The sequence below is a fragment of the Uloborus diversus genome, chromosome 2 (genome assembly GCF_026930045.1).
Source record: "Uloborus diversus isolate 005 chromosome 2, Udiv.v.3.1, whole genome shotgun sequence".
Classification (NCBI taxonomy): domain Eukaryota; kingdom Metazoa; phylum Arthropoda; class Arachnida; order Araneae; family Uloboridae; genus Uloborus; species Uloborus diversus.
The window spans coordinates 221,654,878-221,680,803 of record NC_072732.1 but is presented as its reverse complement, the minus strand read 5'-3'; the positions used below and the strand labels follow the sequence as shown (position 1 = coordinate 221,680,803).

Below are 25,926 nucleotides of genomic sequence, written 5' to 3'. Positions count from 1 at the left end.
CCCCCCCCTAAAATTTTGCATATGGGCGACCTTGTTTCCTCCAGATCAAAGAAAAAACAAAAGGCAGAGTGCTTTCAGATAAAAGGCACTTTTTGATGGAAATTTTGTAATAGAAAGGGTATTTTTTTTAATTTTGATTTTCTATCTACATGCCCCAAGTATTTTTTGGTAGCAATTTTTTTTATTTTTATAATGAATAGCTTTTCATAGCTTAGTTTAAAAAGTACGCTAAAAAGCTTCTGATTTACATTCAAACCAGATTCTAGAGGATAAATAAATGAGAAAGTTACATTTTACTGGCAGGCTTGTGTGAAAAGTCTTTAACTTTCGATAAAAAGTTTGCTTTTAAGATGAAGTTTTGTTATAATTTGAAAGGGCGCATTGAACGCTGATTTTAACAGGACATGGCAGAGAGATGTACTAAAAAAGCCCGAAGGAGGGGGGGACACACAATAACATCGTGCTCAACATAAGTATGTTCCATCCTGGATGAAGCTTTACATTCACCTGTGAATGTACAGTGAAATACGTTTAACACGAAAACGCTTAACATGAAAAATCAGTTTATGCAAGCTGGAATAGCGATCCTGACTGTATACTGCGCACTTAAATATAAATCTTTTAACACGAAATTCGTTTAAAATGAAAAAAATTTCCGGTCCTTTCAGCTTTGTGTTTAACGTCTTCCACTGTACTGTACAAAAATTTTAATTTAATGATTTAGACAACAGCTTTATGGCGCCAGTATTAGTGTTTTAGTGTATTTGTGTTGTAGTATACTTGCTTGATACTGAGGTTGTTCACAACTAGGGACAGAGAACACTTAGAATGTTTTTTCATTAGGGTCACTAATTGAAGTGACAGACAAATACGCTGAGCTGCGATTCATACCCTTTGTGACCAGTAGTTCTCCAGTCCATGCTTTGACTGAATTTTATAATTAACAGTGTCGCACATAGGAATTTTCAAAGGTGGGGTCCAGGATCGAAGGTCCACCATTCTCAAATCCTACTCCAACGTACCACAAAACATATTCTTTTAATTTTATCTATTCTCGATAACAAAAAAGAGTAGAAAATAAATTATTGAATAATTACTTCGCATTAGTTACTAAAATAAATTACTAATAACAAATACTTTATTAAAATACCAGAAAGTACTTTAGGAACATACTTTTCTCATGAGGAAAATTAAAAACAGAGAAGCAACATCATCATTATACAACGGTTTATCTTCACATGCAGTTCAATTTTGAAGATGAAGAAGATAAAATAAATATTTTTTTTTTTCTTTTATTAAATATGAAACTTTTGTTGCCTTACTTGGAATTATTTTAATACAAAGGATTATAATCAATCAAAAAAAAAAAAAAAAAAAAACTCAAGAGTGATGGGAGAGATATGAACCCCCTGGACCCTCCCCTTGTGTGTGCCACTGCTATTCAAAGTTTTGTTTATGTTGGTAGGTTTTGAGACATCCTGCATATTCTGCCTACACAAAGGCTATTAATTTCAATTAAATTAAAATGTATGGAGTTTTCTGTAAAGAAAAAAAAACCTTATCTGTCAAACATTTTATGCTTTTGTTACTTTAGAATCAGGTTTATTACTTGTATGCTTTTGAACGAGTACATGTGCTGTCAAACACCACTAACAGGAAATGTAATGTACATCCATGCTTTCAAAGTACTATTCAGTTTTCATTATGATTATTTTTCTAACGTAAAATATAGTAATTTTAGCATCTTTTAGTTAAAAGTGAGAGAATTAAAAACTTTAAAGTGCTGAAAATGTTTTAATAACAATGAGAGGATATTTACGAAGATAATAGCAAAATATTTATCATTATTCAAATCACCAAATATGAAGTGCCTCTAAACCAAGGCACTGCACTGGGAAAATATTAGTACATAGATTTTACTTAAAAGAATTGTAAGACCCAAGTGTTTAATAAAATATGCCTAAAACTAATAGAAATTACAGTAATTTGTATAATAGGAAACAAGTAGATGGATAATTGCAACGGCAAATAGAGCACTAGAGAAAGATTTGATTGCAACTAACAGATGAAGGTAATGCAGGAGACTTTTTCATCATGTATGAGTTTTTAAAATTATACATATATATTTCGTAGTACTATTTTAAAACCATATAACATTTGCAAAAAGACAAATAGGCTCACCCACTAAAAATTTTTTGTGACAAAATGGGGTGATTTCCTTCAGTCATTAAAATGGATAGAATGAGCAAAAAAAAAAAAAAAAAAATACATCGACCCAGAAAATATTTTGATTTTCCAAAAAGTTTTTTTAAAATTAGTTTTTTAAAATGTCTGATTTTTCAAACAAGGCGTGGTCTTTATGACGTCACAAATGATGCAATTTGGTGCATCTTTCTACTACGTTTCCACATTATGATAATCAAGCAGCAAATAAAAATTGCGCTCTACGCTTGCTATCAACCATATCGTTGCCAATACACGTGAGTAAAGATGCAAAATAAATATTTTGTTCTGTGAATGGCAACATTGAATGGCATTTCATCATTTGTGATGTCACAAGACAGAAGCGGTAAACAACACCGATTAAAGTAATTTTTTTTAAATATCAAACTTAAATAAATTATTTAAAAAATGGTCAGAGTGTTTAAGTGTTTTTAAGCATGCTCTTTCAGAAAAAAATACTTTTAAAATTTTGGAAATGACCCCATTATGTAAGTTTTCATTTTTGATCTTTAAGAACAGCCCTCTGTATAGGCATTAGCCATAGTTGTTTCCAAATGCAAGCATTTGCAGTCTTGTATGAAAATGTCAAGAGCTGTGTCATGCTGAATAGCATCAGTATTTTCATTTACAGTCTTTGAAAGAAAAACAAAACGCTCTTTCACATTTTAATATTATTTACACTAAAGACAAATTAAATACAGCAATTTATCAGGAACAGTGTACTACATAAAATGCCATTAATGAATTCCATATTTTGGCACTCTCATCTTCACTGAGATATCTGCCTCCAGCTTGGTTATTCACTAATCCAGACTGATGAGTTCTAATACAAACCAAACTGCAGTCTTTGGATGTGATAACCAGGCTGTTTGGTCTATTGCATGTAGTTCTGTCTTAGCCCTGGCTTAAGGGTGGTAACTTACTATTCAAATTCTTAGCTTTTTTAATTACAATACAAATTTATACTTTTTGTTACCCTGACCACAAAAGCAACGTTTTTACACAGGAAGAAAATTTTTCATGTTTTTATGATAGAACCAATTAGAAGATAATACTGATTAAACAGAATCAAAAATTATGTTACATAGTTTTATAAGGAGTGTTTTGTTTTTTCTGAAGTCGGGCCTATATTACAACACTTACACATTCGTTTGGAAAACATGCATGTCCATATTTCATCTAGGATAAATAAAATGTCGACATAAATAAATAACTTCATATCAAATGGATACTTTTTGCTCCCTTTGTTGGTGATAAAATGGTTGGTGCAACTTCTTTAGCTTTATTATATCCAAACACCCCAAATATGACAATAGTTGTGCCAAGTCCACCAAGGAATGTAACTTTATTTCCAAAGGTTATCACAGACAACCATATCAGAAATGCTCTTTTAACAGTATTTGCAACACTAAATAAACAAAAAGAAAATATAAAATTATTAAGTTGAAAAAATTAAACATGTTTGTCCTTAAGACTTATATACTGTTGTTCATAAAAAGTGGAAATAAGGAAATGAATTATTCAATGAGAAATATGATTTACAGTAGGAGCCGCCTAATGTGGTCACTTTGGGACAAATACAGCTTGATAACAGTGACCAAGGACGGATACAAGGGAGGAGCAATGGGGCAATTGCCCCTCTCTTGAGGAGCCCTGCAGAGGCAATTTTTAAATTGAGGTTTCAAAACGAAAGTCTTGACATGACATTATGGAAAGGAATCAGGTTCAAAGCTCTCTCTTGGAAACTTTTCGGAGTTGAAGTTTCAAAACAGAAGTTTTAAACCATCATTGATGATTTTAGGAGAAATTCCCCAGGGCATTTTTCAAAATTTTAGTCTTAAAACCATGAATGTAGACATCTAAGTGTTAGGGAAAGGAATGGGTTCAGTGAATTTGCTCCGGTAATTTTTCGATACTGAAGATCCAAAAAAAAAGTGACCTTTGATGACAGTAGGGGTACTAAATTTCAGAACATTCCCCTGGAATTATTACAAAGTTAAACTTCTAAAACACTCTTTTAGAATACCTCTATCAACAGAAAAGAAAAGGAATAGGTTAGGGGATTGCCTTACTTCAATCTCTATAGCTTATTTGTTTTAAGGAAAAAGGATGTGGCAGCCCCCCTCCCCCTCCGAACAGATGCAAATCAGATATGCAGTAAGAGGTAAGATTTAAAAAAAAAACAGTGGCTCCCTCCTTGAAAAAATTCTGGATTCATCCTTGACAGTGACCAATTGATATCAATAGCCGAAATGAGTCCAGGACACACCAAATGAAGATTTTTTTCAATTAAGAAGCATTTATTTTTACAACTGCAAGTTAAAATTACAATGACTCAATTAATCAGTTTTAAATTATGAATTAGCAGAATGAAATAACTTTTTTCCCCCTTCAATTAAACCATCCGTCCGATGCTACAGTCTTTTTCGCCCATTTTAAAAGCAAGATCTTCTGCTTTTTGCCTCATTAAACGACCGTTTACTTTTGCATCCTTTTCCTTGACATTCATAAACCAGTTTCAAAGCAGATTGAACTTCACCATCTTTCCCAGCATCCCAGCACGATTTTGCTTGTTGTTTAAATTTTCGTTTAGCTTCATTTCGTTTTCAATCTCATCACAATTTTTTGGTAGCTTACAAAGTAATGGCTGAGAAAAGCTTAGTTGTTCTGCAGCATTTTTTTCACTCATCACGGTTAAATTGTCAAAGCCCTTTTAAATGTCAATTTTTTCCTTGACAGTTAAATAATTGCACTCTAAAATGTTTGGTCATTTAGAGTGAAGTTTTTAGTGTAACTGAGCATTCAGAACAATTCTTCTGCTTTACTGACAAGAAGGGAACTTATTTTCCTGAAAGCTACTTGTCAGGGTTTACCTTTGTATTTCTTTTGATTGAAGAATAAAAAAGGAGAAAACAAAACTGAAAGTTTATGAAAAATTGATAATAACAAACGAATACATTGATTACAACATCCCACTTTTTTAAACACATGTTCATATACAGGTGTTCCGGGACTTGGGGATTCTAACATTAAGCAAATGATAACATAAATCGTGATCACATTAAGCGGCGCCTACTGCATATTAAAAAAGGTAATGTATTATTTTCATATCTGAACTAGGAAAAGAACAATTAATATTTACTTTGAATGAAAGAAAGCATTCAATAAATATCATAAATTAAGAAAAATACAATTCATTTCTAATTAATAATAAAAAAATATTAGTTAATTACATTTTAAGGAATATTTATTCATTCAGACTAGGAATTGCAATACCAGACCAAAAATACAATACCGGTATTCAGTATTTCTTAATGTGATACTGGAATACCGGTATTAGAAATTTCTCAAAAAAACATTCAAAAACAAAGTTTCATTGCCATATTTTATTATGTTGTGCAAAAAGTGCAGCATTTACTTATTGGGAAAAAATATAAAATGAAGGAGCAAATATAATAAAAATCAATAATAGCAAGAAACATAGTTGTCACTAAGCCTGGAACTCATTTTAGTGAAAAAACTTTCCTGCAGTTAAAAATATTCTTTCTGAATTCACATAGGCAGGTGATACAGTTAAAAATGTGCAATCTCCTGCAGTTACCTGAAAGTCTTTCATCTTCAAATAAGTTGTTCTATAACTAATCCGTTTTGAAGAAACCATTTATTATCATTACTTTTTATAGCTAATTACAACTGTTCTTTGAGCGACAATTCTTTTCAAGTATTAACATCATCTTCAACGATTTTCTCTTAGTCAGAATAGGATTATGTATACTTTTTATCAATCCTTTGGTTTTAAATTTACTATTGTATGTATTTGATATTGTATGTATGTTGATGTATTTGATCTTGTTAGTTTCTTTTTTTTTTTTCGTTTTCTTTTCAAAATTCTTTACTTATGTAAATGTATATACTTTATGTAAATGTCAGAAAATATGTTCCAACTGATTATGCCTTACTTCTCTGCAAATGTTCAAGACATTACATATTATCTCGCTCGGTATAAAGCTGAATAGCGAGACTGAACAGTGTGCTAATACCGGCAACAACAAATTACTTTTTGTTACACAAACAAGTTTTTTTTCTTTCCAAAATTCAGTACAGTTGGGACAAATATTTTTATAAATTATCATGAAGAATTGATGCAATTGATGATTGGATTAAATTGTTTCTAGCACAAGCACATTTCTAATTACATTTAAAATTAATTTTCACAAAAGAGCAAGTCAAGGAAATGGGGAAAATAAAAACGTGGTCCACATAAAATCCTGAAAGTGCGATTCATCACACTATCTGGTGATAAAAATATCATTTTCTAATCTTTCAGCTACTATTATTCATTGATATTTCATAAATTCCAACCTTTGAAGCCAAATTTTTACCTCAATAGCTTGATTTTATTACTGTCTCATCGAAAAAGAAATTTAGATTTAAAATATCAGTAGATATCTATTTAGTTAAATTGATTTTTTGATAATCCCGGAAATACCGGAATTCTACTCCAGCAAATATCGGTATAACGAAATTGCAAAATAGTTCTAAATACAGGGTATCTGCTATTTTTTGAGTTTTGAAATCTATTACTTTCCCTGACTTCTGCCCATAGCTTTCTATGACTCACATTCTTCAAATCCATGACTTTCCATGACTTACGCAAGTTACTTCATTTGACAATGACATCAAAATTGCGCATAAATTTAAATAGAGACTATAAAGCAGTATAACTTTGTTTTAGGAAAATATCCTTTTTATCTCAGCTATGTAAATAAATCTAAACAAAAGCAGCAAAAAATATTCAACTAAATATGTACATGAAAAATAAATGATGCAACAATTTATTGATAAAAAAAAATAAGTACGAGAATTTAGGAACATTTAAAATCTAAAATAACCCATTATCTCCCCAAAGCGCAGTGTGAAATTGTAAAATACAAATTTAGTAAATGCATTCATACATTAAACAGAAAAAAAAAAACTTCAAAATACTCAATTCCAGAGTCATCATGGCATAAGATAAGTTAGTAACAAATCTGAATACGATCGGTATAATTATTCAATCGTAATGTACAAAAGCAAGCTTACCATTAAATATAGAAACTTCAAACTGCTATTTCTACTGTTTATGTGTGTTTTTTTTAAACATTATAGAAAAGCTATGATACGAAAAAAAAAATCCCCAGTCTCTGGAATGGGAAAACATACGATACTGAAAACATACGATAGTCCTGAGCGCGAAATCCATGACCAACAGTCAATTTCCATGACTTTTGGACATTTTACACTGAAATCCATGACTTTCCATGACAAATTTCGATCATGTTCGAAATCCATGACTTTCCCTGACTTTCCATATGCGCGGACACCCTGTAAATACCTGCATTTGGTATACTGGTATTTCAATCACTAATTCAAACTTATGAACACATTTTCTTAATTAACATCTGTATTTCATTCATTGAATATATATTAAGACCATTAATGCTTGATCAAGCAATAGGTAATAAATTATAAACTAGTTTTTGTTTTAAATTCTACACAGCTCTACGACAAATATCATAAAATAAGAAAAACATTACTCTATAGTAGTTAAAAATAAAAAATATTAGTAACTGGTACGTGTCACTTGGCTTGACCACTTGCTTAAGTTCTACCTTGGTGAAAATGGAGAAGTAAGGTTCATGTCACCATCATGTTTGTGCTCCTTTTTTTTCTGATTTTACATTTCAGTGGAACTTTTAATGGTAATTTATGGCTCAATATATTTATTTGGCAGACTATTTTAATTGAACTTTTCAGTTTATTTAATGGCTTGCTTTTTTATTTGGTGGACTATTTTTCCTTTTAATGGCTTTATTTAATTATTTGGTAGATAATGTTTCATTTTAGTGGAACTTGTATTCCTCTATAATGGCTTGCTTTGTTTAGAAGTACATTAAAAAGACAAAATAAGGTATGATATTGACTAACAAATGAAACAATTGTGATTTTGTAATTTAAAATAATTTTGGTTTTAAGGGGAGTTGGTACTCTGTTTATATGTAACGTTAAATTGCTAAACTATATGAAACTTTAAAAAAAAATAATAATAACGTTAGAAATTCTCAGTATTTTTTAGAGCTTTCTAAGAGTCTAGTAAAATGAAATTTTAAAAAAACTTTGTTTTATATATTTTTTAATTTTAACCAATAATAACTTTTTAAATGAAAAAAAAAAGACTGTTTTTGACCATATGAAAGCAGCTGTGAAGGAAAAAACGTGATTTCACTTCAGTATAATTTATAAAAATAAACAAAATGTGGTGAAATTTTCAAAGTTTTATGTAAAGTATTTTTTTAGAAAAAGGAACATGAGTTTTCGAAATTGACGTTTTGAGGAAATAGCCTTTGAAAGTATAATTGTAGGTACATTTTAGTACATCCCTGCTCCATTGATATTTAAATTGAGTTGCTTTTAATCTACATGAAAACATGAATTCGATGTCACTTGAAAGCTCTTGATTTGAATATTTTGCATACATAAAAACGGAAAAAATATTTTTGTTTAAAATGTTGGGTACCAACTCTCCTTAAAGTCATGTTTTGCAATTCAAGCAATATTTTGCTGTCATTAGGTAAAAAAATCTACATAAATGTATATACCTATGAGTGACAGGTGAGATGAAGCTCAAGAGAGAATACTCTGTAATGCTCTGACAATGAAATGATATTCCATTCAGTACCAAAAGGAACAACATTCTTGAGCTAAAAGGATCTTCTAATTTTGATAAATCAATGAAGAAAATGAGAGCAGGAATTTGTATGCAAAATGAAGCCACACTTGTATAAAATTGTAGTTCTGGAGGGCTGAAATGAAATTGTGACATTTAAAAAATATATATAAGAATCACATAAACTTTAAACGTAGTCAAACCTTAAACGTTTGTATGGAATGACCATACCTGGGTCATTCCATACAAAATGAGCGAAAATGAGAAAAAAAAAAAGTGGCGGCAGCATGGTAACAGATTTTTTTAATGAAATTTTGTATACAGGTTCCTTTGATGCCTATATAAAAATGTCTAAAATATTTTGGCTTAATATTTTTTTATTTTAGTACTTACTTGCGATTGAAAATTGGTCAAATTGAACAGCATTCTCATAAATGCTAAATGTAGCATTTTTGAAGGCTTGTACTCTGCTAACTATTTAACGTAAAGTTATATATTGTTATAATGTATGGAGCAGGGCAATTCATCTGCTTTCAGCAGCTTTTTCATATTTATTATAGTTAACTTTTAACCGTGCTTTAAAAACTGAAAATATTTCAGTTTCCTCATAATTAAGCATTATGTTTTTTAATCTTAAGCTTTAAGGAACATGTTAGCTTTGCTGAAATTGATACCCAATAATAACGTGCTATGTGGCATAAAAGAAATGCCTTACTTTTGAAGTAGTATTTTAACTCCTTTTGTCTTCAAAATCAGTTTTGAACTTAGTGACAAGTAAAAGTTCAAAAACTTTTACTTGTCACTAAGTAAAAGTACAGAAAAAAAAGGTTCTGATACATTGAAACACATAGAATTTTTCATTTTGAAAGCTCCAGAAAATAAAAGACAGATCAAGAAAACAAAAATCATATCCAATGGACTCAATAATCATTATCAACAGTTTCAAATATTACCAGTACATACCTATAGCAATGTTTGTCGTTACTAATTAGCTTCTTTGAATAAACATTTTGCAAGCTGCAAAAAAAAAAAAAGAGTTAAAATTTTGTGAAATACAATAAATAATAAGCACACAAAAAAATTCATTTATTTATTTTCTGGATATCTTTTTAATATATTAAATGGATTTAAATGGGAAGAAATGATTTAAGTTACAAACATATTCTAAGAAATTGACAACAGAAAGCTTAAGATATACAATGAAGTGCATTAGCACATAAGTACTATATTTCCTTTCATGTTTCATTTGATGAACATAAACTACTTATTTAACGAGAAAATGTATCCTGGTAAGGATTAATTAATAACATCAACACCAATTAGTTTTGAAATCAAAGTAAAAATGTTTGAAATTTTATTTTCCAAGTTCTTCATTTCAGTCATTATAATATGTCTTCGGCCATAAAAACGTTTCTGCTTTCTCAAACTTCAAAATCTAAGAGCTAAAATTTAATAGAAAAATTATATTTTTCCATAAGATTATCCAAAACTTCTCAAATTTTATCACACAATGAATGGTACCTAACACAATTGAGATTCCTTGGTAAATAATCGAAAAATTATGATTAAAAATACTTTATGCTTCTATAATCCCCACACCTAATACAACACCGTCACAAGTCAAAAATTGTCGACTTTGAGTTATACATGTCCTGGTGCATTTGTATTAGCTCTATTAAAATGCAAAACTGTCAGAAATGAAAAAGTTTTTTAACCTTTTTTTGAGATGCCTCAGTGTGTTGCTGTAAGAATTTAAGCTAAGGCGCATTACATTTAAATTGATTTTATTTGAAAAGCAGTTTTTGCAGATGCAGTGTAGTACTAGGTGAGTGAACTGTACATGAAACAAACATACACACAAGAACAAGGTGCAAATCATAAGTACACATTGCAGATTGTACATACCATTCAGATAAATTTGTTGACATTGCAGCAGCAAATCCAGCAGCATTAAAACTAAGTTCATTAGCACTACACAATGCCAACCCGCCCATCACAGGAATGAGGGAAATACAAACTAGCCAGCTTGTTTTTTCACCCATTAACAACCAAGCCAACAACACTGTAAATACTGGAGCAGAACTTTTGACGGTTTCAGCAAAGGAAACTGGAACATACCACAAGGCTACCAGTCCCAGGAACAAGGTCGAAAACCTAAAATTAGTGAGGAAAACTAAGAATAAATGATGCAGACGCTGAGTTATTTAAATTGTAAAGCTCAGAACTTTTTATATTGATGAAGCAATCTTTATAACATTAAACAAATTTCATACGGAAAAAAAAAGTGCAAGCCACATAATTTTTAAGTTTTGTGCATGCTACAATGTTGCTCATTCATATTTAGATTTCAAACAAAGATAACTTTTTACTACTTATACAGTAGTTACACAAGAAAATAAAAAAACAAACGATGTCAGTACCGCCATACTAAGCGCAGTGCCAGATTAAGGTATCAGGCGGCACTACACAAAATGCTTTTTGGGGCCAAGTAGTCAAACCTTATAATTTTAACCATTGGCTAAAAGAAGTTTTAATCATTTGAGGGTCCCCAAAAAGCTAAGGGGGGGGGGGGGGGTAGCCTAGGCTACAGCCTAGTTGGCCTATTCAGCAATTAGACCCTGGCTAGGTGCAAAAGTTGTATCTATTGCAGAGTTCAAAATGAGAAATTGCGTTCTAAAAGTTTTACGCCTCCATACACTTGATTCAGTAGACACTTTTTCAGAATTTTTCAAAAAATATTTCCCATTCATAAATGATCATACTCTGTATTTGGGTGAAATACGTTACGAAGAACCATCTGGCAACCGTAACTCAATTTCGGTAAAAAGTGGAGATATGACTTTTGTGCTTAGAACAGCAGAATACAGTGCTGTCCAAATTATTAGACTAAAGAGGTTTTTTTTTGTTTTTTGAACACTATTTGTACTAAAATACTATTTATTTTACTGTTAAAGTACAGTACATACTGTACAACTTTTTATTACAGTGTACTTAACAACTTTGTACACTGATTATTACGTTAGTTTAGCATAATTTAATGTTTGCAGGTGGCAGCACTGTCTGGTTTGTTTATGTTCTTTGTTTATTTACGTACCAGGAGCATAACTTCAATCAGCTTAAACAGTTCACTAGTTCTTTTTATTAGTGCATTCTGTTATATTTAAAGATAGTTTTAGGTAATTAGTGAGTATGTGTATGTGAGTATATATAATAGTGAGTATAAATAATTTTTTAATTCCTTTTTTAAAAAGTTAAGAAATGATGTAAACCTTGCAAAAAGTATGCCAAAAAGACTTAAAATACTCATCAAGAACAAGGGAATGCATACTAAATATTAGATAATTATTTCACTGCTTGTTAATGTGTCTATAGTTATGTAATCAATAAAGAATTTGCTTTTGAAACAGTCTTAGTCTAATAATTTGGCCAGCACTGTAGGTGCAAATTAAAACGAAACAAAAAAAGAACAGAAAGACCGGTTTTAATGGCAAAAACCAATTTTATCAGTGAAAAGAAAAATTATTTCAAGTTTAAAGTTTAAATACTTAAGAAACAGCTCCAAAATTATTTGCCGAGCCATAACTTGCCAAAGAGATACCTTCCACCATTTGTATGGCCAATTGTGGCTTTAAATTTCATTGGTAAAATAGCATTTTTTTTCTTTGTTAGACACTAAAAAAAAATGGGGTGATTGCCATTAAAATTGATTTGCCTATTTTTTTTTTTTTTTTTTTGCAGTCATAAAGATTCTTTATAGTTTAACCAGGGGTGCCCCCCCAAGAGCAAGGGCACATCCTCCTAAATATCGGAAAGGCCCCTCCAAAAGCAAGAGAAAAATACCCCTCAGAACAGCCCCCCCCCCCCTCCAAAAAATTCAATGGCGCAGTGTGCGCCATGATCCCGCATTTAGATGGGTACTCCTAGTTTAACAAGTAATACATGTTGAAAAAAGAACAGCATTATCATGCTACTTTCAATGCCACAGCAAATAATTATGGAAAGTATTTTATTTTTGAGAGACATTAAAATGTCATTTGGACTTCTATAAATGAGTTGAATGGTATACTTATTTGAATACTGTAAGTTTTTAAATGCATAAAAAAGTGAAAAATAATGAAAGTTCTTTGCAATTACTCAACATTACCACCGAATAAACTGACAGCAAGTCAAAATTATAGTGAAGACCATGAATTTTTCTTTTACAAAAAATTATGAAAGTATCATTGATTTAATTTCTTCTGAAAAAACTTTTTCTTAAATAAAGAGCTAGTTAGAAACAGGGTCACAGAGCAGGGTTGCCAGATTTAGCTAATATTAGTCAATTTGGCTGTTTTTAATTTAACTTGGTAAGAAAAAAATCCAAAAGCACCAGCCAAACGGATGTTTGGCTACTTTTTAGTAAAATCACTGCTTAATTTTGTATAAATACTTCAAATAGATTTATATATCTAATTAATGGCAACTTTCAAAAAATTTCATCTGGCAATCCTGTGGCCAGCCCAAGGCCAAGCCCCAACATGCAGCTCCCCACTCAACCCCCTCAGACAATGGATATATCTTCTGCCCTTCCCACTCAATGGGTATAGATGGGAGCAAATGAAGAATTATAATGATATAATAAAAAGAATGATTCAAAAGATATACCAGCATCCATTATATCTACCTTAAACTCCCAACTAGGAGCATATTTCGAAAAAAATACGGCGGACTTCTGTCCCATTTTACACTTGTATACAAATTGCAAGGGAAACTTAACTGAAGATATCCACAGACTGCACACATAACCAATTGAGCAGACCCTAAGAAAAGTTGAAAGGAAAAATTAGGAAATGTATGGTACATTAAAATATACACTGGGTGGACAAAATTAAGAGATGGAAGGCATTTTCCCAAATATATCAAGATATACTAGATAAAAATGATTGAAATTTGGTATGAATATTACTTATAGTATGACAATAATATGTGCAACGCCAAAATCAAAGTGCCATTCATTGGCAAGAAATATTGCCAACAGTTCAATGTGGATTGAACTTCATAAAGAAAGATGGAAATGAAAGTGAGGTTTATATGGTATGTGGCCGCCTCTAGTATGGTGTGTGGTCACTTCTGACAGATAGACAGTATGCACAACGAGTATACAAGCTGTCAATAAGAGTTAAGGAGTGCTTGTGGCAGAACCTCCCACTCTTTCACCAGAGCAGTTTAACTCCGGAATGGTTCTGGGTGAGGGATGGTGTATTGAAATGGAGTTCCCAAGAGCATCCCAAGCATGTTCAATGGGTTGAGGTCAGGATATTTGGTGTGCCAATCCATTTGATGAATATCTTCGCTTTCCAGACACTTTTCAACCAAGACAGCCCTATGTGGTAGAGCAATATCGTCCATAAAAACGAATTCAGGGCCAATAGCACCCCTGAAAAGATGTACATATGGTTGTAGGATATCCTGTCTGTACCTCTGGGCATTCACGGAACCAGTGTCAAACACATAGAGAGGGGATCTTGCATGATCCCTGGCCAAACCATCATTCCTCCACCAGTGTAAGGGTCCCTTTCCATGATGTTACTGGGATGGCATTGGGTCCCAGGTTCCCTTCATATGAATATTCACCAAGAATCAGGTTGTGGACTGAATCTTGACTCATCTGCGATAAGAACATCAGCCCATTGGAGCTCTGTCCAGTGTTGGTGCTGTCTGCACCATTATAAAAGCTCTTTTGTGAGAGTGAGTGAGTGGGATGCAAATGGAGGGTTCCTGGCATACAACCCTCATTCATAGAGCCTCGTGGCAACTGTCTTCCTTGAAAGAAATGTTTCTGTAGCAGCAGCAAAGTCCCTAGACAGTTGTGTCGCTGTAGACGTCCACTGGCGATCAACTATAAGTAACAAATACTGGTCTTCATTGTGCGTTATTGGTCTCAGAGGACCTTGTCCTGGTCTTCTGGATGTTGTCCCACTGTTTTTAAACTGACTTCACAAATTCAAAACAACATTTGAAGTTACACCCAATTCCCTAGCAAAATGAGCTTGGGAATATCCTGTTTCAATCTACCCACAATTTTCCACTTCAATACCTTCGTCTAAACGATGATGTTCACTCATTTAACCTAAAAATCAACGAAAAACAACAAGATTATTCAAGAAACACAACACAAATTGCACTGTGTTGTTGAGTGGAATAAGCTGAGCAGCTGGCTGGAGACTTTTGTACCTCCTGCTGCCTTAGTGAATGCTTACAAGAATGCGTAAACTCATCTCAGCGAGACTAGCACCATAGTGCCATTATATGGCAATCAACTGTCCAGGTTTTATGCGATATTTTCTGAGAAATGTGAAATTGTCTTCCATCTCTCAATTTTGTCCACTAGTGTATTATATCTTTCTTAAAAGAATCAAATATCTAAATAATTCATTATATTTAATTATCATTAACAAAAAGTAAATGATCTTTCATAATCCTTTAAATTTATGTAAGAGGAAAATGATAGTTAAATAGTAAGTGCAGATCAATGAACATTGATCAAACTGATCAATGTTTCATTTGTGAATTTACACTGGTCTGAATAAAAACCTTCATTCATACAAATGGTTATATAAAAAGTTATAAAGATTTTAAAGACATGCAATAAGAAAACTATAAGAAAGCCAGTTATGTGTTAATGTTAACAGTAATATAATTAATTGTACTTGATTCTTTTTAAGTTCACTTGTATTTAAATTCAGATTATTAAAACTTTCTATGTTCAGTAAAATGTGAGGTAATTTTGATAAATAAAGGGAGATTTTTTTACTGTACTACATCAACAGTGATGCCATTGATTTCTTCCCTTTTGAGATAAAATGTGATAAAAGAACATATTAACAGAGAATACCAAAAATATATATTACTAGAGTGTTAAGTCAAATGCCGTAAATCAGCCGGTTCTCAACTTTTTTTGGGGGGGGGGGGAAGGGGGGTATCAAAGAAGAATTTGAAGGGAATCTGAGTGTAACAAAATATAAGGTAGTCAATTTTTTGGCCACATATGAATGCTAAATAACAGTACCAGCCCTCTTATCAAAGTGATTGCTAGAGTACACCAACCTCACTTAGATACCATATCTCCTCCAAGATATTTACAACAAGCTAGCTTTAGAATAGCTTCAGTATAATCTTCAGGTTGATGATTCTTTTTTCGCAATATTTTTCAGTGATAACTAGCCAATTGTGTTTTGTTTTGCCTTTACAGCTGACAAGGGTTGCTGTAAAATTAAAATTCAATAGCACGGATTGGCGTCACAAAATGTCCCCAATCCGGGGATTATACTGAAGCTGTTCCTTAGCTTTGATTATCCTTATCAGCTTAAGTGTCCTATTATATTACTTGTATCTTAACTGCATATGTTGGGGGGAGGGGGGGCATGACCTCATATAGGTGTCTTTTCGGGCGTAGAGACCGAAAAGTTGAGAATTCTTCTGCCTTAAATGCACACCAAAAGAGAGGGAAATTCTTCTTTTTGAATGAAAACACATAAAAATGGTCAAAAAAAAAAAAAAAAAAAAAAAAAAAGCTTAAGAAAAGTTTTTTAATATTTTTTTTTGATGTTAAAAATACATACCAAGCATAGTAGGATCTCCATGTTCATAAGACAAAATGTACTTATTCAAAAAAAGAGTGGTGAAACTGAAAAAGTACCAAAGGATAATACAATAAACAGCTGATTTTGGAAGAAAATAATAAGGCTCAGCATTGTCCTTTTCATTTTGGTTTACAGAAACACAACCGTCAGAAAGTTTGCTTGAATCGTTTACATCACAACGGCTTAAACTTTGTGCTGCGAGGGGTGAATACTTTACATCATTCTCTTTATGCAGATCTGGATAAATTTCAGAATTCATTAGATAACAAAATCTGTATTCAGCTTTGATGAACTTTGGAAATCAAGATGGCCTAAAATCAAAATTTGTATTAAATATATATAAAGAAATAAATGGGATGCTATGAAGTATTAAACTATTCAAATAACATGGAAAATTTGATTAACAAACATTTAGCGCTATAGACAGCTATAGTGCGTTTGGCGAGATAGTGGAAATAAAGCAGCATGGCAATTGGCAGCTTTGTGCTGGGATAATTGAAAACAGTATCTATTAGCAGGGGTGCCCCCTCCCAAGATCAAGGGTCCAAACCCCTAAATATTGCAAAGACCCCCCCCCCCCCAAAAAAAAAAAACAAGAACCTTCCTAAATATGAGAAAAAAATACCCCTCAAACACCCCTCTACAATTCCGAATGCTCTATAGAGGGTATTTTCTGAAGTAATTAGTAACATGAGCAAGACAAGCAGAACCAAGAAAAGAATATCTTTATTGCACAACATTAGCACTGAAAACATCATGCCCAACTCATGCAATACCTAATAGCCACATTCACATGGCTTTTGTATCTCGCTTTTCCCGGCTTCAACTTCAAAAAAACTTGTTACAAAATTCACTGTTCACATGCTAAAAGAGCTTGTTCTCCTTCCAGAAAAAGCGGTTTTACACAGCATCTTTAGTCGCTATAACTAGCAAGTAAACAAACTTGTTGTGAGTAGTGCATTCTGGGTAAAAATTCCGTATTTACTCGAGAGGAAGAAAGATCCACGTTTATCCGGGAAATAACCAGAATGCGATTTAAAGCAAGTTTCTTCCAGGGTAGAAAAGGACCATGTGAACGGGGGCTAATGAATCAACTTCGGGTCTGCATTTCATTTTGTTAATCCCTAGTTTTTACAACATTTTTCTGCCTTTTGTTCCACTTTTCTAGGATGACTTATACATCTAAAAGTTCTTTGCACTGAAAAAGGGGTTCCTTGAACCCCCAAAACATGTGCATATTAAAATGAGCAATTGTACAATTCTGTGGCTCCCATAGAACTAGAGATACAGTAGAACCTTATTAATCCAGACTCATAGGGGATTTAGGTCATCCAAATGGGGGATGGAGAGGGCGCCTGTGATGCAGGGAGTGTTTTTTGCTGCTAATTTGATAAGTGTTTTTTTTACTATAATTTTTCATTATTACTGTCTAGTTTTAGGTTTTTTTACTTCACTTTATCATGTAATTTAGTTTTATTGTGTTTTGGGGGCTCATTTTTGCTGTTATTGTATTCTTGAAGTGTTTTTGCATTTTTTGGAGCTAAGCCTAACATGTGGTGATCTCCTGGTTTTTGATCTTGTGTGCTTTATTGGGTGTAGCAACTCTGTTTATTTACTGCTGTTTTTAGTATTTATTCTGTGTTTTTTTGCATTTTTATCTTACTGTTTTGCCTTTTGGAACATATTCACTGAGTAGAAATGGGTGTTATATGCATTATGAAAGAGGTAAAGAGTGGGAAGGGGGACAGGTGGATCTCTTGTGATTTATGTCATATGTTCTGCCTGTATAAGGGGGAAAATGAGTCTGTTTTTGAAGAGGATTATATTTGCACTAAATGTGCTGAACTCTCAGACTTAAGACTTAAGATGCTAGTTTTGGAAGCCCAGTTAGCATTAGGGTGTAAGCCAGTTGTAGAGGGTATAAATGTTCCAGAGATTCAGGGGGAAGTTTCAAATGAGGAGTTAGATTGGGAAACTAAGGGTGTAATTTTGGGGGACTCTATGGTAAGGGAGGTGGGTAACACAGTTGGGAGAGTAAAGCGTAAGGTGGCTAGGTGTTGTTTACCAGGGGCTCGGGTAAAAGACATTAATATGGTTGCTGAAAAGAAGAGAGTATTGAATAAGGAGGACATGGTTACTTTGTGGGTGGGAACAAATGATGTAGGCCACAGTAAAAATGAGGAGTTTTCTAGGGAATGGGAATCCCTGTTGGATAAAGCAACCAGCTTTTCGACGAATGTCCAAGTGGTTGGTTTGCTTCCCAGGTATGGAGTGCATAGGAGCTGGCTAAATCAACGTGCGAGGTGTATGAACTTGCTACTGAAGTCAATTTGCGAAAAGCGCAGTATCAGGTTCATTGATGTATGGAATCACTGTAAACGGGATTGGATTGCTAGGGATGGCCTGCATCTGAGCTCTACAGGGGTCAAAATGGTTAGTGGATTAATTTTAAGGGCTTCGGAGTCAAAAAACTAAGTTGGAATGGGGGGCATGGTTCAAGCACCAGGTATCGAGAGAATGAAATGTTTTTGGGTATTGCTAGAAATGGAAATAAAGTGACAAACAAGAGTAGTAATGTTAACAATTGTAATTTAGGAAATTTCAGGGTGTTAAATAAAAGCAACTTAGGCATGCTTAAAGTTTTCTATACCAATGCTCGCAGTATTAGGAACAAGATGGATGAATTGAAAAGCATAGTTATGGATGAGAAGTTGGATGTTATCGGAATTACAGAGACATGGGCTACCGAATCTGATGCAGAGTTATTACATATTGCTGGGTATAATTTATTCAGACAGGATAGAGTAGGTAAAAGAGGTGGTGGGGTTTTATTTTATGTTAGAGACAATTTTATTTGCAATGAATTGGTCATAAATGATAAGCCTACTGATATTGATATGGTTTGGCTGGAGTTGATGAGCAGTAAGGGCATAAAGCTACGCTTTGGAAACATTTATAGGCCACCTAATTCAAACCAGGGACAAGATGAACAGATGTACCGTATTATTAATGACATGTCTAGTAAGGGATCCGTTATCATAATGGGGGATTTCAATTTTCCGGGTATTGATTGGAATAATTTTTATCCTGGTAATGGCAAAGAAGAGGAAGTTTTAAAAGTAATTGGTGACTGTTTCTTAGATCAAGTTGTAACTCAGGGAACTCGAGAGGAGGCCATTTTGGATCTAGTTTTTTGTGACATAGGTAGTTTTGTTCAAAGGTTGAGTGTAGGGGAGCATATTGGAGATAGTGATCATAACAGCATTAGGTTCCGGGTTAAATTTGAAGTGTGCAAAGATGATAATTTTAGGTTTGTGCCCAATTTCAGAAATACCAATTTTGTTGCACTTAGGCAGAGCTTGAAAGAGGTTTTTTCGTCAGGGTTGGAAAATAACGACGTAGATCAGCAGTGGACGGAATTTAAGGATAAACTTGCTAAAACCGTTGGGGACTATGTTCCATTTAGGAGAAAAGGTGTTAGTACCAAAATTTGGCCCATGTGGTTCTCCAGGGAGACTAAAGAAGCTCTTAATTATAAGCAAGCCACTTTTCGTAAGTTTAAAGAAACTGGTCAGAGTGCGGAGAGGCTCCAGTATGGTAAGGCAAGGCGAAATTTTAAGTATTTGGTACGGATTCAGAAAAGGGAATTGGAGCAAAGGCTGGCAGATGACATTGATGGGAACCCTAAGAGGTTTTTTGCTTACGCTTATTCTGGGAAAGCTCGAAACAGTCAAATTGGGCCTTTGGTTGATGAGCATGGAAATTTAATCCAAAACGATAGGGATATTGCAAATGTTCTAAATAACTTTTTTTCCAGTGTGTTTAACGATAACTGTATCTCAACAGTTGACACTAACAAGACACAAGCTATTATACAGCTTGAGGATTTTGTATTTTCCAGGGAGGAGGTTTTATTTCATTTGAAAAAGATTAAAGCAACTAAAGCTCCGGGACCAGATAATATTTATCCAAAAATTTTAGTTGAATGTGCAGAGGAATTAGTGGATGTTATTTTGAATATTTTCAATGCTTCTTATAACTCGGGGACGGTGCCAGAGGACTGGAAGCTGGCTAACATAACGCCAATCTTCAAGAAGGGGTCTAAAGGTATTGCTGGGAATTATAGACCTGTAAGTTTGACTTCGGTGATTTGTAAGATTTTCGAAACTTTGATCAAAATTAAGATCATGATGTTCTTAGAGACTAATAGTCTGTTGACTAGTTTGCAGTATGGTTTCAGGAAAGGTAAATCCTGTACTACTAATTTATTGCATTTCTACGACAAGGTTACCTCAGCTTTAGATAACAAAAAATGTGTGGATGTTGTTTATATTGATTTTCAAAAAGCTTTTGACAAGGTACCGCATGTTGCTCTTCTCAGCAAGTTAGCTGACATTGGAATAGGAGGAAAAACTTTACTTTGGGTTAGAAATTGGCTTACTGGTAGGAAGCAAAGAGTAGTTGTGAGAGGAAATCATTCTAATTGGAGTGATGTTTTAAGTGGGGTTCCTCAGGGATCAGTTTTAGGGCCTCTTTTGTTTATTATATTTATGAATGACATCAATGAAAATATTTCTGGAAGCATGAATTGTTTTGCTGACGATGTAAAAGTTATGGGGATTGTCGAAAATGAAGAACAAGTAAAACATCTGCAAGAGGATTTAGATCATATTACTAAGTGGGCAGATAAATGGGGTATGGCAGTTAATGTAGGGAAATGTCAAGTGCTACACTTAGGTCATGGAAATAAGCGTATGAGATATCGTTTACAGGGTTCAGTCATTAATCAGGCAGAAAATGTTATGGATCTGGGTGTCTTTATAAATCAGGACTTCAAGTTTAGTCAACAGTGCAGTATTGCTAGTAACAAAGCCAACAAAATGCTTGGGTTCATAAATAGATCTATTTCAAACAAATCTAAGAAAGTTCTTCTGCCTTTATATAGGAGTTTAGTAAGACCTCAATTGGAGTATGCTGTTCAGTTTTGGTCGCCTTATCTGAAGAAAGATATTTTTGTATTGGAAAGGGTTCAAAGAAGGGTAACTAAATTAGTAAGGGGACTCTCAGATTTAGATTATGATACCAGACTTAATAGGCTTAACATGTATAGCCTGGAGCAAAGGAGAGTCAGAGGGGACATGATTCAGTTATTTAAATTTATCAAAATGAAAGATGTAAATGGATTAAATTTTTGCGGGGAAAGCAGGACAAGGGGTCATTGTTTTAAGCTATTTAAATCTCAGGCTAACTTGGAAATCAGGAAAAACTACTACTTTAGCAGGGTCGTGGGCACTTGGAATAGCTTACCGGAAGAGGCGGTAATAAGCAAGGGAGTGGATAGCTTTAAGAGGGCCATTGATCTTCATTGGGGACTAATTAATTGACTAGGACCAGCCTAGCTGGGCCCAGTGCCTGTTGCTGGTCGTTACATTTGTATTTGTATTTATTTGTAAATTAATTTACAGATTAAAAAAAAAAAAAACTTTATAAATTGAGTCAAGGTACATAAAAAAGCTACTGTACATAGTAAAAATTGTATTTTTGATTTAAGAGAATGAAAGTTAAAAGTGCATAACAGAAAATTACAAAAATACAAAATACAGCAGACAAACCACAATCTTGCAGTAAATCGCCTTATATTTATACAGTATGTAACTTTGTTTATCTGGCTAACATTTATCCATATTTCCAGTCAATCTGGATCAAATTTGTAGAGTTTTAATTCTAAACTATTTTTTCAAAACACTGCCCACAAGTGGAAAAGAGCTTTTCAATGAATTTCAAAAATAAATTATGTTTGTATAAATTTAAGACCTCAAAGAGTAAGATTTCTAGAAATTTTATGAAAATCTGAGATGATCAGGTTGAGTATTGTTTTTTGTGATTTGACAAAGAATTATTCAAATGCTAAAAAAGAGGGCCTTCGATTAATTTTTAGAACTTTTGACTACTAATTTGACCCTACACAATTTAGAGCAGCGGTCGACAACCCATCGATTGCGAGAACATTTCCAGTCGATCGCAGCCGTATTTTGATTTTTTTTCTTCAATCTTTTCAATTTAGAAGATCTAGTGTGGCTCGCAAACTTAAGTTTTCCTACCGATCTTACTGGAAAACTTAATGAGCTCAATGTGCAGCTTCAAGGCAAAAATAAGGATATCCTAGTCATGATTTCAGCAGTAAAATCAAATCTTGCTAACCCAAAGTTGATTCATTAGCCCCTGATTCATGGCAAAACTGGAAATACGCAGAAAAAATCTGGCACGACGTGAATTAAAACACTTCCCCACTTGTAAGGAACAAATAGGAAAACTTGAAAATCCTGATGTTTACGCTGAATATAAAGAACATAATGAAATATAAAGTCTGTTTCAAACAGAATTTGAAGACCGTTTTAAAGACTTTAAAAACTTATAACTCCTTGCTCAATTTATTTCCAACCCCTTTGCACATCTAGACCCTGAGCACATATCGTTAGACATCGAAAATTGTTTTTATTACGATGGAACACCTGCTGAAATTGAAATAATTACAATACAAAATTACCTTTCTTTGAAATCATTATGGGACCAAGCGTGTCAAGAATTTTGGTCGTTCATGCCTAAAGAAAAGTATCCTATGCTCTCAAGTACAAGTCAACTTTCTCAAACTATGAAATTCATCAAAAACAAGTACTGAAACGGATCGACGAACGATCATTTGGATGACTGCATTAGGCTGAGCTGCACGAGTTGTGCACTGAACCTAAAAACACATGCTAATGATATGAAAAAAATCAGCCATCTCATTCAAGGGTGTCCATATAGGGGTACAAGGGGGGGGGGGCTCCAGTCCCTCTTTAGAAATTAGAATTTCCTTGTTTTTAGTACTTTTTCTTTGCAAAAATTTAAAAACATTTTTTCTCCAGCCATTAATGAATAATTTATTAAAAATGTCAAACTTTAATAACTAGAATCTGCATTGAAATCGGCTTCTATAGGAAAAATATCTGAGCCCCCCCCCCCCCCCTTAAAATATTGCATATGGGCGCCCATGATCTCATTTACTACATTCTCTGCAAATTAATTAAAATATGTAACAGCTTTACAAAATTCTGCTTTCTTAAAATTAAGGAAATATATTTTTTTATGTTATCTTCCTTAAAATATATATTAGTGTCAAATTCCATATTGAAACAAAATAATGATATTAGCATTATTTTAGCAATTTTAAAGCAAATATTTAATCATCATTAAAATCTTATTTCAATGATAGTTAATAGTTTTAAATCAGAAGCAGTCTCAACACTACAGTCAAGAACACCCCAAATTTAAATTTTCGGAAGGTGAAAAATTTTCAATTTTCTAGATGAAAATCCGATTTTTATCGGAGAATAAAATATGAGCATACCCACATGAATGCCTGTATCTAATTGGGGAAAGACATTATGCATCATTACATTTTTATTTATTTTTTAAATATTTTTTATTGCAATTCTGTCTCCAACTGTCTAATTGTGAAACAAAACTCGCCGAATAAGGACATTTTAAGGAGGATACAGTGACCTCCTGTTGGAGCGTCCAATAGCGTATTTTTTAATCGTGTCTGCACCCCCTCACCCAAATCGATTGCACTGCTCGTCGAACTTGAAAAGTAGATCATGAGCCAATAAAGTTGTCAACTGCTGATTTAGAGGGATCCCTACAACTACTTGAAAATCGGGCATTTGCAGCCGTTTTGGAGGGCTGGTCGAAATCTTGTAAACCACATTAAAAATGCAAATTTTCAAAACAACTGCAGACATGTAATGTAATACTTAAAGTTTTAACAAGAGGACACTAAACGGGCACATGTACCATGCAAACCTTAAGATATAGCAAGAATAGTTGAACAATACAGAATAGCTATTATGATAAACTCGGAAAAAAAGAAACTGGTTTAGTTTTGTAAGAAATTCAGAAAAAGCTGAAAATACTGTCAAATATGAAATTGAGTATCAAACTCAAGCTCAGTAGTAATGAACAAATTAAAATTCTGTCTTAGGCAAAAATATGCGTTTCTTTAGAAATTGAAAGTAAAGAAACAGACTAAGGTCAACAAAATTATTATATGTGCATGTGCACCGCATGTGCACCATGCAAACCTTAAGATATAGCAAGAATAGTTGAACAATACAGAATAGCTATTATGATAAACTCGGAAAAAAAGAAACTGGTTTAGTTTTGTAAGAAATTCAGAAAAAGCTGAAAATACTGTCAAATATGAAATTGAGTATCAAACTCAAGCTCAGTAGTAATGAACAAATTAAAATTCTGTCTTAGGCAAAAATATGCGTTTCTTTAGAAATTGAAAGTAAAGAAACAGACTAAGGTCAACAAAATTATTATATGTGCACTTTTAGGTGCCTTTCTCAATTAATAATGTTAACACGTAATCAACACCTCATCCACATTTATAATGTATATTTCAATTGTTAAATTCATTTCTTTATTTCATTTTCAAAAACTGCCGTATGTCAATACTTGATTGTTGAAAAGTAAAAGAGCCAGGAGATCGTGTTTGATACATTTTTAAGAGAAGTTGAGCGACGACTTCTTAAGGTGTAACTTCGTTAAGTATGATGTTTAATAAATTACGATTCCTTTTATAGTATAATGGAGTAAAATTTCTGTGCAAAATTAAGGAGTTGGTTTATACCTTCCTGACTTCCTCAACTTCATTATATGTTTAAGACAAAAATCATAGGAGTATGATTAAGAAATAAATGTCTTTCTAAAGTATATACTGTATAAGCTGTGATAAGTTTGAATAGGAGGCCACAGAAGCTCATATCCTGCACTGATTTCCCACTTTAAATGAATGCTTACAGATTCGACAAAATTCAGACAATGTATAAACTATTGGGTTTGAGCACTTCTTTTGTTAAAATTTAAAACCTAATGTATAAGAGAAAGAAAGACTAAGCAGGAATGTCTAAGATCATGTTTAAAACATCGAAACAAACTTTCGAAAGGAAATAAAATTCCTTAAATGATATAGCTGTAGTTTCATAAAACTCAGTAAATGCTTTTGACTTCAACTTACGATCGAATTTCTGACGTCTTTTTAAAGCATAAAATTTTAGTTCTTGAAAAGATTTTTCGTAATTATTTTGAACAACACATGAAAAATGCCACTATAATGGTTTGAAGACCTCAAAATGATCGTACCGGACACCGAATCACGAAAGATGCATCACAAAAAAGAAAGTTTCACTAAGAAGGTTACGGAGTTACACAGAACCGCATTTCTTTTTCTTTCAAACAGCAATCATATTCACCATTAGAAGAGTTTGACACTTATTCGTATACGAATCAAATATTGTAAAAGCTGAGCACACATTTTAGAAAATTGCC

At 33.1% G+C, this 25,926-nt stretch overlaps 1 protein-coding gene across 2 annotated transcripts; it reads right to left on the bottom strand.

Annotated features, from left to right (window-relative positions):
* Positions 1 to 25,926, bottom strand: LOC129217722 (solute carrier family 35 member E2A-like). 2 transcript variants are annotated; one of them, XM_054852058.1, is made up of 7 exons: positions 25,616 to 25,926; positions 16,531 to 16,862; positions 13,593 to 13,728; positions 10,835 to 11,083; positions 9,893 to 9,946; positions 8,862 to 9,065; positions 1 to 3,631 (listed from the first exon to the last, which is right to left on the bottom strand). In XM_054852058.1, exons 2-7 carry the CDS (start codon positions 16,808 to 16,810, stop codon positions 3,439 to 3,441), a joined length of 1,116 nt encoding a protein of 371 aa, XP_054708033.1. In that variant the 5' UTR covers positions 16,811 to 16,862; positions 25,616 to 25,926; the 3' UTR covers positions 1 to 3,438. The 2 variants fall into 2 exon arrangements, with proteins under 2 accessions (XP_054708033.1, XP_054708032.1); XM_054852057.1 differs by having other exon boundaries at positions 3,238 to 3,631; positions 25,741 to 25,920.

Coding starts and splice junctions, on each gene's coding strand:
- LOC129217722 (XM_054852058.1), bottom strand. CDS start 16,810: ATGAATTCTGAAATTTATCCAGATCTGCATAAAGAGAATGATGTAAAG. Junction 13,729..16,530: donor TGGAGATCCTACTATGCTTG/GTATGTATTTTT, acceptor AACTTTTCTTAG/GGTCTGCTCAATTGGTTATG. Junction 9,066..9,892: donor AACGACAAACATTGCTATAG/GTATGTACTGGT, acceptor ATTTCATTTCAG/CCCTCCAGAACTACAATTTT.